This window comes from Falco punctatus (genome assembly GCF_963210335.1).
Source record: "Falco punctatus genome assembly, chromosome: 9".
NCBI lineage: Eukaryota > Metazoa > Chordata > Aves > Falconiformes > Falconidae > Falco > Falco punctatus.
The window spans coordinates 47,852,815-47,867,600 of record NC_137589.1 but is presented as its reverse complement, the minus strand read 5'-3'; the positions used below and the strand labels follow the sequence as shown (position 1 = coordinate 47,867,600).

General features: G+C 65.2%; 4 protein-coding genes across 13 annotated transcripts in view; 3 read left to right on the top strand and 1 right to left on the bottom strand.

Annotated features, from left to right (window-relative positions):
• The window catches only part of ABCA2 (ATP binding cassette subfamily A member 2), a 33,986-nt gene extending 28,658 nt beyond the window's left edge, over positions 1–5,328 (top strand). For all 3 annotated transcript variants that reach the window (XM_080402149.1, XM_080402148.1, XM_080402150.1), the window contains 8 exons: positions 21–162; positions 501–635; positions 867–970; positions 1,245–1,337; positions 1,594–1,696; positions 1,857–1,994; positions 2,237–2,443; positions 2,702–5,328. In XM_080402149.1, the coding sequence (XP_080258275.1) occupies positions 21–162; positions 501–635; positions 867–970; positions 1,245–1,337; positions 1,594–1,696; positions 1,857–1,994; positions 2,237–2,443; positions 2,702–2,737 (958 nt within the window). In that variant the 3' untranslated portion in view covers positions 2,738–5,328. The remainder of the gene's footprint in view (positions 1–20; positions 163–500; positions 636–866; positions 971–1,244; positions 1,338–1,593; positions 1,697–1,856; positions 1,995–2,236; positions 2,444–2,701) is intronic.
• An 89-nt stretch (positions 5,329–5,417) lies between these two features.
• Positions 5,418–9,652, top strand: CLIC3 (chloride intracellular channel 3). The gene is made up of 6 exons (XM_080402262.1): positions 5,418–5,765; positions 6,442–6,551; positions 6,881–7,006; positions 7,143–7,249; positions 7,571–7,746; positions 8,125–9,652. Exons 1-6 carry the CDS (start codon positions 5,661–5,663, stop codon positions 8,284–8,286), a joined length of 786 nt encoding a protein of 261 aa, XP_080258388.1. The 5' UTR covers positions 5,418–5,660; the 3' UTR covers positions 8,287–9,652.
• Positions 9,278–12,012, bottom strand: PAXX (PAXX non-homologous end joining factor). 8 transcript variants are annotated; one of them, XM_080402253.1, is made up of 6 exons: positions 11,850–12,011; positions 11,366–11,548; positions 11,106–11,296; positions 10,475–10,549; positions 9,869–10,085; positions 9,278–9,741 (listed from the first exon to the last, which is right to left on the bottom strand). In XM_080402253.1, exons 1-6 carry the CDS (start codon positions 11,987–11,989, stop codon positions 9,702–9,704), a joined length of 846 nt encoding a protein of 281 aa, XP_080258379.1. In that variant the 5' UTR covers positions 11,990–12,011; the 3' UTR covers positions 9,278–9,701. The 8 variants fall into 8 exon arrangements, with proteins under 8 accessions (XP_080258379.1, XP_080258381.1, XP_080258380.1 ...); XM_080402255.1 differs by having other exon boundaries at positions 9,869–9,962; XM_080402254.1 differs by having other exon boundaries at positions 10,475–10,546.
• TMEM141 (transmembrane protein 141) lies at positions 11,988–14,044 on the top strand (the record flags this gene model as incomplete). Its single annotated transcript, XM_080403086.1, has 5 exons — positions 11,988–12,041; positions 12,687–12,753; positions 12,850–12,933; positions 13,086–13,265; positions 13,965–14,044. 5 exons carry the CDS (start codon positions 11,988–11,990, stop codon positions 14,042–14,044), a joined length of 465 nt encoding a protein of 154 aa, XP_080259212.1.
• Positions 14,045–14,786: the final 742 nt, after the last annotated feature.

Here is a 14,786-nt window from a genome sequence, read left to right as displayed (position 1 = left end):
CCCCATGGCACTTCACACAGCATCCTGAAGGAGCTCCTGCAGGTCCAGCAGAGCTTGGGCTACTGCCCCCAATTTGACGCACTCTTTGACGAGCTGACGGCCCAGGAGCACCTGGAGCTCTACACCCGCCTGCGCGGCATCCCCTGGAAAGACGAGGAGCGGGTAGGGCTCGGGGTGGGCAACTGTCAGCATGCATGTGCTGGCACTGTGCCACGGGGATGGCACCAGCGGGGACCTGAGCCAGTGCTGCTACCCTTATGGCAATGCCACCCCAGTGGTGCACCCACGTGGGGTGCTGGGGCCAGGCACACTCACTCGCAGGCACCCCCTGATGCTCGTGGCTGTGCCTGTGGGCTGCCATAGGGCTCCCCTGACTAGCACATTGCTTGTGGTCCCCTTGGCAAATGGGCTGTGCTGTGGAGCCCAGCTGCTTGCCCGCTGCCAGCTCTGCTGGCCATTATGGCCTTGGTAGGGTGATGGCAGCCCCCCGTGCCTTGCAGGTGGTCAAGTGGGCACTGAAGAAGTTGGAGCTGACCAAGTATGCTGACAAGCCTGCCAGCACCTACAGCGGAGGCAACAAGAGGAAGCTGTCCACAGCCATCGCGCTGATCGGATACCCAGCCTTCATCTTCCTGGTGCGCCCCGGGCTCCAGCACCCTGCCCGTGGGGTCTTGTTCCCACCCACCATGTCCCTGGGGCTGACACCGGGCTAGGGTGGAGAAATTACCCTGTGCAGGAGCTGCCTGCCCCCAGCTCTGCCACCAGTGTCCTGGGCTGTGGGATGGTGTCCTGAGGCTCAAGACAGGAAGGGGGTGGCAGGGTCCCTCCAGGGGCTTGCATGTCTGAGGGTGCTGTCCCTCTTCCAGGATGAGCCCACCACAGGGATGGACCCCAAGGCACGGCGCTTCCTCTGGAACCTTATCCTGGATGTCATCAAAACTGGTCGCTCCGTGGTGCTCACATCTCACAGGTCCAGAGGGGCTTCTGGCTGTGCCCACGATGCCCCTGAGCACCTGGGGTGCTGTGTGGGTGGGAGGGGGCTCCCCAGGGCATGACATTTGGCAGGAGCGTGGGGAGCAGCGGAGGGAGCCTGGGAGGCTCTCTGTTTCCTTTTCCCACCCCTGCTGATGGAGCCACGGCACCCAGGTGATGCCCTGGGGAGTTTGGCTCCCCACCTGCCCCAGCTGTGCCCCCTGGCACTGTCCCGCGATGCCACCCCACTGAAGCCTGCTCTGTCTCCCCAGCATGGAGGAGTGCGAGGCTCTCTGCACCCGCCTGGCCATCATGGTGAACGGGAGGCTCAAGTGTCTTGGCAGCATCCAGCACCTGAAGAACCGGTAAGAGGCCAGTGGGGGTCTTGTGTGCGCTGTGGGGCAGGAGGGGGCTGGGCCCCCATGGCAAGGTGACCATGTGGCGCCCATAGGGAGATGTTGGTCCATTGTGTGGGTGCTGCGTTGGAGGGTGGGCAGGGGACGGGCTCACTTGAGCATCCTAGCGCCATACCGGTGGGTTGTCACCTTCCGTGGGGTCAGTACTTCCCCGCAGAGGTGGGGGGGGGGGCAGGTCCTCACAGGGTCCCTTGTCCCCATGCAGGTTTGGCGACGGCTACATGATCACAGTGCGCACGAAGTCCAGCCTCAACGTCAAGGAGGTGGTGAGGTTCTTCAACCGCAACTTCCCCGAGGCCATCCTCAAGGTGAGCTCTCTGTGGTGGTGGTGCCATCCCCTGCTAAGTCCCCACCTTGAGGTACAAGCAGCCTTCATCCCCCAAGGGGCACCTCTGTGGGGTCCCCCACCAGGTGATGGGAAGGGGTCTGGGAGTGTGGGCTCAGCTGTCACCTCTGTGTCCCCTGCAGGAGCGGCACCACACCAAGGCTCAGTACCAGCTGAAGTCGGACCAGATCTCACTGGCACAGGTCTTCAGCAAGATGGAGCAGGTGGTGGACGTGCTGGGCATAGAAGACTACTCTGTCAGCCAGACCACACTGGACAACGTGAGACCTGGGATGGTGTGGGCAGCTGGATGCTTGTCCCCAGGGAGAGTGGCCGTGCCAAAGTGTCTGGCAGAAATCACCTTTGGGAGGTGGAGATAGGTGGGGGGCATGGTGGTGGCCACAGTCCAGTGGGATGTGCTGGAGCCTGTCCCCGATGGCACAGATGGCAGGTGAGGGGCAGCCAGGGGCTGTAGGTGTGCTGGGGGGTGGGTCCCTTGCAGCCTCCTGTCCCTTCCTCCCAGGTGTTTGTGAATTTTGCCAAGAAGCAAAGTGACAACCTGGAGCAGCAGGAGACGAGCCCCAGCTGTGCCCTGCAGTCACCCCTGGAGCGCGTGCTGAGCCTGCTGCGCCCTCGGGCCGCCCCCACGGAGCTGCGGGCCCTCGTGGTGGAGGAGCAGGAGGACCTGGAGACTGATGACGAAGGCCTCATCAGCTTCGAGGAGGAGAGGGTGAGAGCTTGTTCCCAGATCTGGGTGTCCCTGATCCCAGCTGTGTCCCTACCACGGGGCACTGGGGCTGGATGCCGCGGCGCTGGGTCTCATCCAGGGACGGGGAGGTGGTGGGGCCAGGGGTGGACCCACAGAAGGCTTTCGGGGAAGGGTGCTGGCTCCCCCCACGCTGGATCCCAGCCCCAGCAGCAGTGGGGGTGCTGGGCAGAGCCGGCAGCCCCTGCCCAGCCTGAGCCCTGCCTGTCTCCATGCCTGCAGGCGCAGCTCTCATTCAACACGGACACGCTGTGCTGAGACCCTGGGGGCAGCCACATCCCCTGGCTGTGAAGCCACCGAACCCTTTTGGCTTCTTCCCTCCCTTCGCCCTGTCGAGTGGAGCTGCTGGAGCTGCTGTGGCCAGAGGCACGTGCCAGGGAGGACATGATGGGTATGGCACCAGCCTGGATGGACCTTGCGAGCCACTGCCCGCTGGGTGGCCTTTTGTCCCCTTCAGCTCCAGGGTGGTCACTGTGTGGTGCTGGGGGCCACTGTCCTCGCCCGGTTCGCCAGGCCAGCACGTGCCACAGATGGAGACTGCAGAGAGAAGGATGCGGCTCGCTGACAGTGCTGCCAGCCCCGTGCACCTGGTGGCAGAGACAAGGTCTTTGAGCGGTGCCTTTGGTTGGACGCCCGTGTTGCACCTGCCCTGGGGACCCTCAGCTGTGGGGGCACCCTCCCACCCTGGCACTGGCACCACCCCAGGCCTGGCCCTGGCAAAGCCAGAGGAAGGACGGCTGCTTTCGCCTTGTTTCCATCACCCCTGGCTTGGCGCTTACCCTTGGCACTGGGAGGAGCTCGGGGTCTGGTGCCACAGGGGCAGGAGCTCTGGTGCTTCACCCACGATTGATTTCTGGCACTGATGGGATGTTGCTAGGGACCTGCCTGAGATGGGGGCCTCAGCCCCACTGGTGTGCCCTGCCCACCCACGCTGCTGCCACCCAAGGGGTCCAGCCACCCCCAGCCTTGCCACGTGGGCAGAGGGGCACGTGGTGGGGCAGAGGGGTATTTCACAGGGTATTTCACACGCTGGCACCAGCTGTTTCTCCCCTCTGCCCCCAACCATGTTCCTCCTCCCAGAGCCCCTCACCCTGCCTCCTGCCTGCTCTCACCGCCCGCTTCCCCCACCACAGGGCATTGCTGCAGTTGTGCCACCTTTCTGCTACATCCCCCTCCTTGTCCCCCTTGCCCTGGCAGTCATTGTTCAGCGTCTGGCTCTCTACAGGAGCCACCTGCACTGGTTTCTTACTGTTGGGTCACTGGTGGTACTGGCAGGGGGGGTGCTGCACCCCAGGATGGCTTTTGAAGCTGGGAGTGGGGTGGCCTTGAGGTACGAGGACGAGACAGGCCTGGCTGGGTGCTGGTGCAACCTGGCAGCGGTGCCTGGGGCGGGGGTGAAGGGAGGATAGACTATGGCAGTGGGGCTGGTAGTGTCACCGGGGGCTGGTGGGGTCACTGGGGCCAGCAGTGGGCACCCCCTTGGCCAGCAGTGCCCCTCCTTTCTGCAGAGGGTCCTGCTGCCTCGTCACCCACAGGGACCATGGCTGGCACCTGCATCTCAGCAGCACCCTGCAGCTCTCCGTGATCTGCAGCCATGCCCAGAGGCAGAGTGCTGGGAGGACCCATGATGCTGACCCCAACCACATCCCCCTCTGGCTGCCCTAGGCTTCTGCAGCACCCCAAGGTGGCTGTGCCCAGTCCCCCCTCCTTGCCAGGGAGCACCCAGTGCCAGGCTCCCCCTGTTTGCCCCGCTGCCCTTCCTGCCTCCCTGGCACAGGCTTGGCTGGATGCCCTGGGTTAGCTCCTGCTTGCCAGCCAGCGGGCAGCACCAGGCAGCCCAGCTCGCTGCCATGGGGCAGCACAGCATGTGGGGAGGCAGGGTGGGGGCAGCCCGGGCCCCACCTGGGTGCAGGAGCAGACCCAGGTGGCAGCTGACCCTCCACTGTCCCTGTGCCCCCTGGTCTTGCCAGTCCTGTATGCCACCTGCTATAGATTGTGATACAATATACAGTATTTTCAATAGGGGAAAAAATGGGGGGGAGATAAGCTCTATTTTCAGATTTTTCAGACCATATTTTTTTTAATGGCATACTGGAAACGGGCTGGTCCTGTGGGTGGGCAGCTGCCACCTGGGGTGCCCCCTGCTCCCTTGCTGGGCACACCCTGCCTTCCCTAGGTGGGCGCTGGGTGACAAGCCAGTTTGGGGTTAACCTATTGCAACGAAGGAGAGGGGATGATGATGTGTTTGGGTCCCCAACTGTGACCTCGGTGGTGGCACCCCATGGGCATGGTGCCCTTTGTCCTCACCCCACACCTGCCCCACAGCCCTTTTGCTCAGGGCTCTTATAGGGCTCTGGCACTTCGGGTACAGAGCCCTTTGCAGCCCTCCCATCCACCAAGCTGCCCCCACCCACGCCACGCCACCTCACCCCATGCCACTGTCCCTGTCCCCATGGCTTTCCAGTGGTCAGTGGAGATGCTGTTGTGCCCCTGGCACGGCATGCTCGCGCAGCCTGGGTGGCCGTGGTGGTCTGCCTGCCCTGGGCTGGGGGCTGCCCAGGCACAGGGGACACCCCGAGGGGGGCAGTGGGAGGGCACTGCCCCAGGACGGGGGTGGCCGCTGCCTTAACACTATTCGCTTTGTTGAGTTTGGCCCCGCTTCTGGCCTCGCCTCCCTCTGCACGTCCTTGGCCACCAGCCGTGGGCACAGCGCCGGTGCCACGCACGGCCCCGGGCACGGGGCACCCCGAGGGGTGGGGACGCCTTGGAGGAGCCTGTACATTGCTAGCAAAAGAAACAAGATGAAACGTGAAAATAATGACCGTTTTAAATAAAAAATAATAACTGGAGCCAGCTGCCAGGGCTGGGTGCTTGGGGAGGGACGAGGTTGGGCAGGGTCCCAGGAGGGGGTTCACAGGGTGGGGGTGCGGGAGCCCACTGTGGGCAGAGGTTGCCGGGGCTGTACCCAACCAACACTCGGCGTCTTCCAGGGTGGGTAGTGGGGCTGGCGGGTGGTGTGGGGTGTGAAGCCCTGCGGGGCTCGGGCCATGCGCGGGCAGCTGGTGGTGCTGCGGGCTGGCAGCAGCAGTGCCCGGGGCCCCACAGCAGGGCGTCCCTGGCAGCGCCGTGGGACCAGGCGTGGGTGGGAGCGTGGGTGGGAGCGGGTGCACCCCAGGGAGGAATGTGGGCTGGGAGGGGCCGCGGCTCCAGCACAGGCACAGCCAGCACTCGGCGAGAGCCACCACCCAGTATGGCAGAGAAACCCCAAATCCAGCTCTTCGTGAAGGTGAGGGGGGGTCGCAGGGTGCCCGCTGCTGGGCTGGGGAGGGGGCTGGCTGTCTCTGTCCCCTGCAGCGCCCAGACGTGGGGCTCGGGGCTGTGCTCCAGGGCACAGCACGATGCTGCCCACCCTGCAGGCACGGGGGGCTGCGGGTGCTCAGCCTGGGGCGTTAGACTGGGGCACCCCAGCAAACCAGGGCCCCCTGCCCAGCAGCGTGGCCACCACGGCACCTGGGCTGTCCGGCTGCACAGGGCAGGACAGGGCTCACCCGGGATCACACCTGGGGTGACAGAGCCACCAGCATCGCCATTGCCTTCCTCGGCACAGCCCCTGCCACGCTGGGCTCTCCACAGCCACCCCCAGTGCTGCCACCACTGCAGCCCCCAAGGCCTGTCCCCCTTGGCACTGTGGAGCTGGGGCAGCCCAGAGCCCCCTGGGCCACCAAGGCCAGCACCCACCGTGCCAGGCGGGCTGCTCCAGGGTGGGGTGCGGGGCCCCAGGAGCAGGCGGGGGGCCAGGGCCTGGCTCCCTGCCCGGCACAGCAGGTGCCACGGGCTGCCAGCGCTCCTGTGGCCAGCACGGGCTTGGCCAGGGCAGGGGTGGCACATACCCTGCACCCACCACGGCTGCCTGGCCAGTGCTGGGGCCAAGTGGCTACCGGGCTCTGCCTCTCCACCCGCAGGCAAGTGAGGATGGGGAGAGCGTGGGCCACTGCCCCTTCTGCCAGAGGCTCTTCATGGTGCTGCTGCTCAAAGGGGTGCCCTTCACCCTCACCACCGTAGACACGAAGAGGTGAGTGGTGTCCTCCACCCAAGGGGCTGCCAGCCCTGGGGCCAGGGCCACGGGCAGGGTGGGACAGCCTTGCCCTGGCGTGCTGATGGAGGGGTGAGATGTCCCCAACACCTCGGGAAGGGGCGTGAGGGGTGGGTACTATGGGATGCATGGAGCCTCTTGTACCACCATTGTCTGAACGAGGTTGGGGGGCATTTTCCAGGGCAGGGCTGCCCATGGGTGCACACGGAGGCAGTACCTATCTTGTCCCTTTGCCCAGGACATGTGTGCAGTGTCCTGCAGAGTGCTGAGCACTGCCAGGCAGCAGCATCCATCCCCATCTCCTGCAGGGCGCTGGACGTGCTGAAGGACTTCGCCCCAGGTGCCCAGCTGCCCGTTCTGCTCTACAACGGCGAGCCCAAGACCGACACCGTCACCATTGAGGACTTCCTGGAGGACAAGCTGGGCCCCCCCATGTCAGTGGCTGGTGCTGCCCTGAGAAGGGGCAAGGGGCCAAAGAGGGGCAGGACAGGTTGAGAGGTGGGACAGGCAGACAGCGCGTGAGCCTGCTGGCCCGTGCCTCCTTCCTCAGCTGCGCCAACGTCCCTGCAGGTTCCCCAGCCTGGTACCCCAGTACAGGGAGTCGAGCCTGGCTGGGAACGACATCTTCCACAAGTTCTCCACCTTCATCAAGAACCCAGTGCCTGCCCAGGATGACGGTGAGTAGCTGGTGTGGGGGGACATCCCATCCAACCACCTCTCAGGTGCCACCAGCCCAAAGCCCCGTCAGGTCACCCTGAGCTTTTCCAGCCCCTGCCCTAGGACACCGCTGGGTCTCTCCAGGCACTGCCCCTCCCCGTGCAGTTCAGCTCTCTGGGGAGGGCAGGGAACGGCACCAGCCCGGCCAAGGCAGGAAAAGCACAGGCAGGCACCACCTGGTGACAGGGATGGGCTGGCAGGAGGCCACAGCAGAGTTGTGGGGCCCTGTGCCCACAGCAGGGCCACGCTCTGACCTGCTGGCACTGTTGCCATCCCTACAGCGCTGCAGCGGAGCCTGCTGCGGGCACTGCTGAAGCTGGACGAGTACCTGAGTGCCCCCTTGGAGCACGAGCTAGCCCAGGACCCACACCTCCGAGTCTCCCAGCGCCGCTTCCTTGACGGGGAGCAGCTCACGCTAGCTGACTGCAACCTGCTGCCCAAGCTCAACATCGTTCAGGTAAGCACGGGCACCCCAGCGCTGTGCCCTTCTCCTTTCCCTGGCTTCCCAATGCCGCTGGCTACACGCTCTTACCTCCCCCTTGGTGTCTGCAGCAACCCTCCTGCTCTTTTGCTAACCCCTGGATGACCCTGGTGCCTCCCCAGCACCCCCCTCCCCACGACCCCTGCCCAGCACGTGCCTTCCCAAAAATCTCACTCCCCTCCACATCCCCTGCCGGGTGCTAACCCCTGTCTCGTGCAGTGCCAGGGATGTCCCCTGGCCCCTGCCACGCTTCCTGGCTGCCTCCTGCCTGCAGGTACCAGCCCCACGGGGCCCTCCTTGGCACACCACAGGCATGCAGTGCTGGGCCAAGGCTCACCCAGTTTCCAACCACAGGTCGTGTGCCAGCATTACCGCCGCTTTGGCATCCCCAAGGATCTGCGGGGCGTGTGGCGCTACCTCAACAGCGCCAGCGAAACCAAGGAGTTCAAATACACCTGCCCCAACAGCGAGGAGATCATACAAGCCTATCGCTCTGTGGTCCGCTCGCAGCAGTGAGCCGGGCACAAGCCCAGGTGGGTGCAGGGCCAGGGTCAGGCAGCAGGCCAGCACCTGCCCTGGTCCTGCCACGACCACCACAGTCCTGCCTGCACACACTCAGGAGGGCAGAGAGCATGAGCTGTGCCCCTGGCACTCTAATTCCCCCAGCTGGCACCCCTGCCTGAGGTGCCAGCAGCAACCTGCATCGCACCGAGCCTGCAAGTGCGTTCTCACCTCTTGTGCCACCCTCCCTGCCCGACCACGACCCCCCTCAACCTGCCCTGAGGTCCCTCAAGCATCAGGATGGGTGCAAGGGGGCCACGGCCACGGCCACCACCTGTACCAAAGCTGGGCAATGCTAAGGGCCAGGGCAGGAGCAGGCGGGGAACAGCTGCCCAGAGCAAAGGGCTGTGGGGTGCAGAGAGGGCAGCACACTCCTGCAGCTCACCATGCCACCCACCAGGTGATTGGCATGAGGCAGGATGACCCCAGGGAGCTGCACCGGGTGAGGGGGACTGGCACAGTAACGGCAGAGCCCTGGGAACAGAGCTGGGGGGATGGCATGGGCGGTGGGCATGGCCCGTGCCCCGTTACCCTGGGTGAACGGAGCAGAGGGCACCATCCCCCAGAACCCTCTGTTAGGAAGTTCTCAGGAGCAGATCTGGGAGAGGGATGGGGGTGAAGTGGGGCAAGTCCAAGCCATGTATCAGAGCTCCTAGAAATCAATAAAAGCTTTGCAAGTGAGACAAGCATGAGTCTGGAGTGACCAGCCCCAGCAGTTCTCCTCCCTCACGGGACTTTGGGAGAGGACTGGGAAGTCGGTGCAGCGCCTAGCAAGGACTGGGCCCATTCTCCCAGCTCTCCAGGGGGCTAGGGAGGCTCTATGATTCACCCACCAGCCTGCTGGCAGAAAGCTGACAGGAGAGCGAGCTCCTGAGCCTCTGACCCTCCAGGTTCAGCTGAAACTGGCCACTGGCTTCCTAAGCAAGAGACTGACACATCCACACTATCCTGGTTGCCAGAGACCAGCTGGCTAAAACCGCTTTTACTGGCAATAAGTTAAGCACAGGCAATCTTTTTGTTACATGGCAATATAAAAGTTTTTTAAAAACCCCACCACTTCATGGCAAGCAAGGTAGCGAGGTAGCCCCTGCCAGTGGGTAAGAGCTGCAGGGAAAAAACCCACCACTTCTGTCACCCCTGCCCTGTCTGTCCCCCCCCCCCCGAGGCCCTGCCACTGCACCAGCTGAGGATCTGCTGCCTGCTCAGGCCTGCCAGGTGCCGTGTCTCCAGCCCTCTGGCTCCTGTTCACCCCATCTGCCTCCCTGGGTGCAAGGGGCTCAGCAGGTGCAGGGCAGTGAAACCTCCATCAGACACACACAGTGGTCGACCGAGTTCTGTAGGGTTGTCATCGCGGGGAGGGACAGCACAGGTCAGGAGTCCTCAAAATCCACTCCAGACGGTGCCTTCTTGCTAGGAGGAGATGGAGGGAGCATCACAGCCCAAATCCCCACACCCTGCTCCCATGCAGCTACAGAGCAGAGTCCATGGGTTCTCTGCACAGCCCGACCCCAGCACCGCACCTGGGAGCAGCACTTACCTTCTGAAGCCAGGGTTTATGAGAGACTCTCCTGGAATCTTCCTCTTGGCGGGCAAAGCTGAGCCAGCACCCCTGTTCTTCCTGGGGCTGGGGTCTGCCTCAGTCAGTGACAGGCAGGACAGGGATTGCAAAAGATCAGCTAGTTGCTTTGGCAGCCCTGCAAGCCCCTCCATGCCCAGGGTGAGCCTCCAGCAGCCCAGCCCGGCAGGCCCAGCATCTGTGGTGGGTGAGGAAGGGCCAAGCCTGGTCTCCTCTCCCAAAGGAGCAGGGAGCCATAGACCTGCCACAGCCCCCAGTCTGGAAGAGCAGTGAAGCCCCTGGAAGAACAGTGAAGCCTGACCTCCTCCTGGAGGCTAGTGAGCAACCTGTCTGGTGATGCCCAGCATCTGACCTGGGCACAGGGTATCCCACACACCCCAAGAGCCACCGTGCTGAGCCCTGGCCCCTTCCATGCCAGGAAGGGCACCAGAACAGCAGGACAGCTCACAGCAGCCACAGCTGAGGGGACTGAGAGTGTCTTGGAGAGCACACGGACCAGCAGCCTCCTGGGAAAGAGAAGGCAAACAAGCAGTGGAACCAGGGGAGTACCCCCTAGCAATTGCCTACCTGGCAGGAAGAGCTGCTGGCTCTGGGAAGTGTTCTTCTCAGGGCTGCAGGAAGATGCCAGTGTCTCCATCACTGCTGAGACAGAAGCCAGAGCTTGTGACAACACACCCCAATGCAGCATGCAGCACCCCAAGCCTCCCCAGCAAGCTCCCTCCCCTCCCCAGCCAAACCAAGCTATGTTCTCCTCCCAGCACTCCCCCATCCAGGCAGCCGTTGCCCCAAGACCTTCCCTATAGACCCCTAAAACAGGGGCCTCTGTAAGGTGACTCCCACCCACAGAGATGATAGTGGTGTCGGCCGTGGGGACAAGGTTGTGTTTCTGCACAGAGACACAAAAACGCATCCTCCGGCCCCATGCAGGATCTCCTCTGCCTGAGACGCTCAGGGGCAGACCCTGGCCAGCTTTGGGAAGTGGCCAGCCCAAACTGGAAAAAGAAGGGAGCACCTCGGCCACCCAGCCCTCCTGGCCACCTCACCGGGGCCCAGCGAGCCTACACCAGGCGGGGCGAGGCTAGGGAGGCACAGCCATCTCCTTGTGGGTGGCGTGCATGTGATGATGATGCTGTGAAGGTGGCAGGGAGCTGCCCGCTCTCCTCCTGCCTTCACCCCCATCCGACCCCCCCCCCCAGACCTTCCAGGCGTCTCTCCAGGCTCTCGATGCACCCCGCCATGCCGAACACCAGCGCCTGCAGCTGGCTCCTCGCCTGGGCCATGGGCAGCTTGAAGAGCTCCAGGGCCGAGCACCGGGCCTCCTCCCGCAGCTGCAGCGTGGCCTTCCCCTCGCCCAGGCTCAGCGCCGCCGCCCCCCGCCCCAAGGCCTCCCTGCGGGGCGAACGGGGGTGAGGGGGGCCCCGCAGGCCGCGCCCGGGCCCCCGCCGCTGCGGCACCCACCTGAGCTCCGTGCCGTGCTCCTCCGGCTGGCACCGCTGAGGAGGAGAGGGGGCACGTCCCGAAGCGGCCGGCCCCGGCCCCCAGCCCCGGGGCCCCCCCGCCGCCCCGGCCCCGGTACATACGCAGTCCAGCGGCGGGCGGGCGTCGAGCTCCCCAGCCCAGACCTCCAGCGCGTCGGTCACACTGCGGGAGGCAGCGGCTCAGGCCGTGCCTGGGAACCCACTCCAGGCCCCCGCTACCGCTCCCGGACCCCGCTCCCGGACCCCGGACCCCAGCCCCCGCTACCGCTCCCGGACCCCGCTCCCGGACCCCGGACCCCAGCCCCCGCTACCGCTCCCGGACCCCGCTCCCGGACCCCGGACCCCAGCCCCCGCTACCGCTCCCGGACCCCGCTCCCGGACCCCGGACCCCAGCCCCCGCTACCGCTCCCGGACCCCGCTCCCGGCCCCCGGCCCCCAGCCCCCGCTCCCGGCCCCGCACTCACTACACGGTGCCGCCGGGGCCGCAGTAGCAGAGGTACCGGCGCGGCCCGTCCCGTAGCAGGCGGAAGGGCCCGGCCGGCTCCGCCATGGCGGCAGCGCCGGAAGGGGCGGGCCCCGCTGCTGGGCCCCCCGGCCCCGCCATGGTGAACCTGGGGCTGCGGCGGGTGGAGGACAGCGTGGCCGCCAAGCACCCGGTACGTCCCGCCGGGGCTCGGGTGGACCGTGGGGGGCTCTGTGCTGCCTGTGTCCCCGTACGTCCCGCCGGGGCTGGGGAGGGGGGCTCTGTGCTGTGTGTGTCCCCGGTACGTCCCGCCGGGGCTGGGGAGGGGAGCTCCGTGCTGTGTGTGTCCCCGGTACGTCCCGCCGGGGCTCGGGTGGACCGTGGGGGGCTCCGTGCTGCGTGTGTCCCCGGTACGTCCCGCCGGGGCTGGGGAGGGGGGCTCCGTGCTGTGTGTGTCCCCGGTACGTCCCGTGGGGGGCTCCGTGCTGTGTGTGTCCTCGGTACGTCCCGCCGGGGCTGGGGGACTCTGTGCTGCGTGTGTCCCCGGTACGTCCCGCCGGGGCTGGGGAGGGGGGCTCCGTGCTGTGTGTGTCCCCGGTACGTCCCGTGGGGGGCTCCGTGCTGCGTGTGTCCCCGGTACGTCCCGCCGGGGCTGGGGGACTCTGTGCTGCGTGTGTCCCCGGTACGTCCCGCCGGGGCTGGGGAGGGGGGATTCGTGCTGCGTGTGTCCCCGTACGTCCCGGGGGGGGCTGGGGGGCTCCGTGCTGCGTGTGTCCCCGGTAGGTCCCGCCGGGGCTGGGGGACACCGAGGGGCTCCGTGCTGAGCGTGTCCCCGCAGGCGCTGCAGCAATACGCCGCCTGCCAGTCCCACGCCTTCATGAAGGGCATCGGCACCTTCCTGGCAGGTAGGGGCTGGCCCGCCCCCCCGGGGGGCTGCGGGCGGGGGGGGCCCGTGGCCGGTAAGGGCCGGTAACGGCGGCTCGCCCCCCGTGTGTCGGCAGGGAGCGGAGCCGCCTTCGCCGTGCAGAAGCTGGTGGGCAAGAAGCTGCCGTACAGCCCGCAGTGGAGCCTGCTGCTGGCGGCGGGTGAGTGTGTGTGTGGGGGGCTCCTCGTCCCTGCCAGGGGGGCTTTAGTGTCACAGCCCCGCTCCTCACCGCCCCGGGGGGCTCAGGGGCAGCGCACAGGCGGCTGTAGCCCCTCAGAAGCTGGTGGGTGCCTTCCCTGCCGCTGCCCTTAGCAAATGCCCCGGCTGCTGGCACCCACCGGAGCATCGCGGTGTCTTCAGTCGCAGGGTCCCTCGCCAGCTACGTGGTGACTAGAGCTGAGACGCAGAAATGCTCCGACTTCTGGATTTACCTGGAGACAGGCAAGTCGCCACAGGAGCTTGCCATGGCTAGTAGGGCATCTGAACCCACAGGTACGTTTACATCTCTCCCTGCTGCTTTCCTAGGGTTGCCGTGCCTGCTTCATCCCTGCTGCCACAATCTGCTGTTCCTGCCTCATAATTAAGCTGGTGATTGCCAAAATCCCCTTATAAGTCCCACCATGGCACCCCACAGCCAAGGGATGGGAACCGGCGCCTGGGGTGGCAGCAGGGTGAGGGTGGCTGGAGCACCCGGTCTGGTCTCATGGCTCCTGTATCTCTCCGTGCTCTGGGCCCATCGCCTGCGCTGTGGGTACGTGAGCAGGGCTGGTGGGGTGGGAGCACTCACACCTGCCTGCTGCCCTGCCTGCTGCCCTGCCTGCTGCTCTCCCTCCCCGCTGCCCACCCCGCCACCCGCCCTGCCCGCTGCCCTGCCCGCTCTGTGGATTCACAGAAGCCAGCATGAAGGGCTAGTTTGCTGGAAAAAGGAAGAAGGGGGTAGGGGATGGTGGGGGGCAGTAGACCCTTCCACATCTTGGTTGCTCCGTACGGTGGGCAGAGCTGGAGGGGCACGAGGACATACATTGCTGGGAGGTTCCCGCGGCTGCTTGCTGCTTTCTCCCACTGCTCCCAAAGCTGGGCTTAGCTGAAGAGGCTTTAAATGCTTCACCAGGGCTCTGTGGTTCTCTGCCCACCCTTGACAAACACACCAGGGTAGTTGGGGGTCCAGGGAGCTTGTTCTTTCTGTTGCAGAAAATCTGCCCATCGCAGAGGACAGAGAGAGCACAGCACTGCCGGTGAGGAGGAACAAGTACGGGGATGTCGTGGAGTAGCCAGCGAAGTGCAGGGCACCGTGCCCATGGCCTGCTTCACCCCTCCCTGCCTCCCCAGCCCGCCTGTGCGTGTACGGCCCGGGAGGCTGGTGGGCTCTGTGGCACTGCCCAGGAGTTGCAGTGAGAGCATGGCGGAGGCATTGTAAGGATTGCTGTCTCCCAGGTGGCCTCCGAACATCGCCCATGGCGGGTAGAATAAAAGTAAAGAGCTGAAAGTGCTCATGGGCAAAGTGAAGGCTGGTGCTGGGACTGGAATTGTTGGGATGCAGGTGGTAAATGTCACCCTGAGGCAACCTCTGCAGTAAATGCTGGAGCAGAGCTCTGGTCCCTCTGAGGCCACAGCACTCGCAATCTGACAGCACAGGGCTGTGAAATGACTGCAGCCATGGACGGGACGGGACAGGACGGGACGGGGCTGAGCTGGGCTGGGAGAGCACAGGGCTGTTGCCACGTGCAGTCAGTTTTTTGACCCCAGCTGGTCACAGTGTTCCTGCCCCTGTAGCAGCAAGGCTTTCCTCCCCTGCCTGAATGGGGCTGAGCTGAGCCCCGCAGCTCCATGGCCTCTGGGGATGTCCTCTCTGTCCCTGCAAAGGGGGTGCATGTGCGCCCAGAGCCCTTCTGTGTGGTGCCCACCCTGCTCTCAGGGCCTGTCACCTGGCCAGTCTCCATGCAGATCTGTAACCAGCTGGCCGGGGAATGGTACTGTCTCAAATCCCACATACCCAAGAAGGACACATGGGAA

Bases quoted from the DNA above. Each gene is read 5' to 3' on its own strand.
- CLIC3 (XM_080402262.1), top strand. From the start codon at position 5,661: ATGTGGGCTGGGAGGGGCCGCGGCTCCAGCACAGGCACAGCCAGCACT. The intron at 5,766-6,441 runs GTGAGGGGGGGT...CTCCACCCGCAG, and splicing joins AAATCCAGCTCTTCGTGAAG to GCAAGTGAGGATGGGGAGAG. The intron at 7,747-8,124 runs GTAAGCACGGGC...TTCCAACCACAG, and splicing joins CCAAGCTCAACATCGTTCAG to GTCGTGTGCCAGCATTACCG.
- PAXX (XM_080402250.1), bottom strand. From the start codon at position 11,989: ATGGCGGGGCCGGGGGGCCCAGCAGCGGGGCCCGCCCCTTCCGGCGCT. The intron at 11,297-11,365 runs GTGGGTGCCGCA...TTCGCCCCGCAG, and splicing joins GAGCACGGCACGGAGCTCAG to GGAGGCCTTGGGGCGGGGGG. The intron at 10,550-11,105 runs GTCTGGGGGGGG...CTTCTGTCTCAG, and splicing joins CCTGGAGAGACGCCTGGAAG to CAGTGATGGAGACACTGGCA.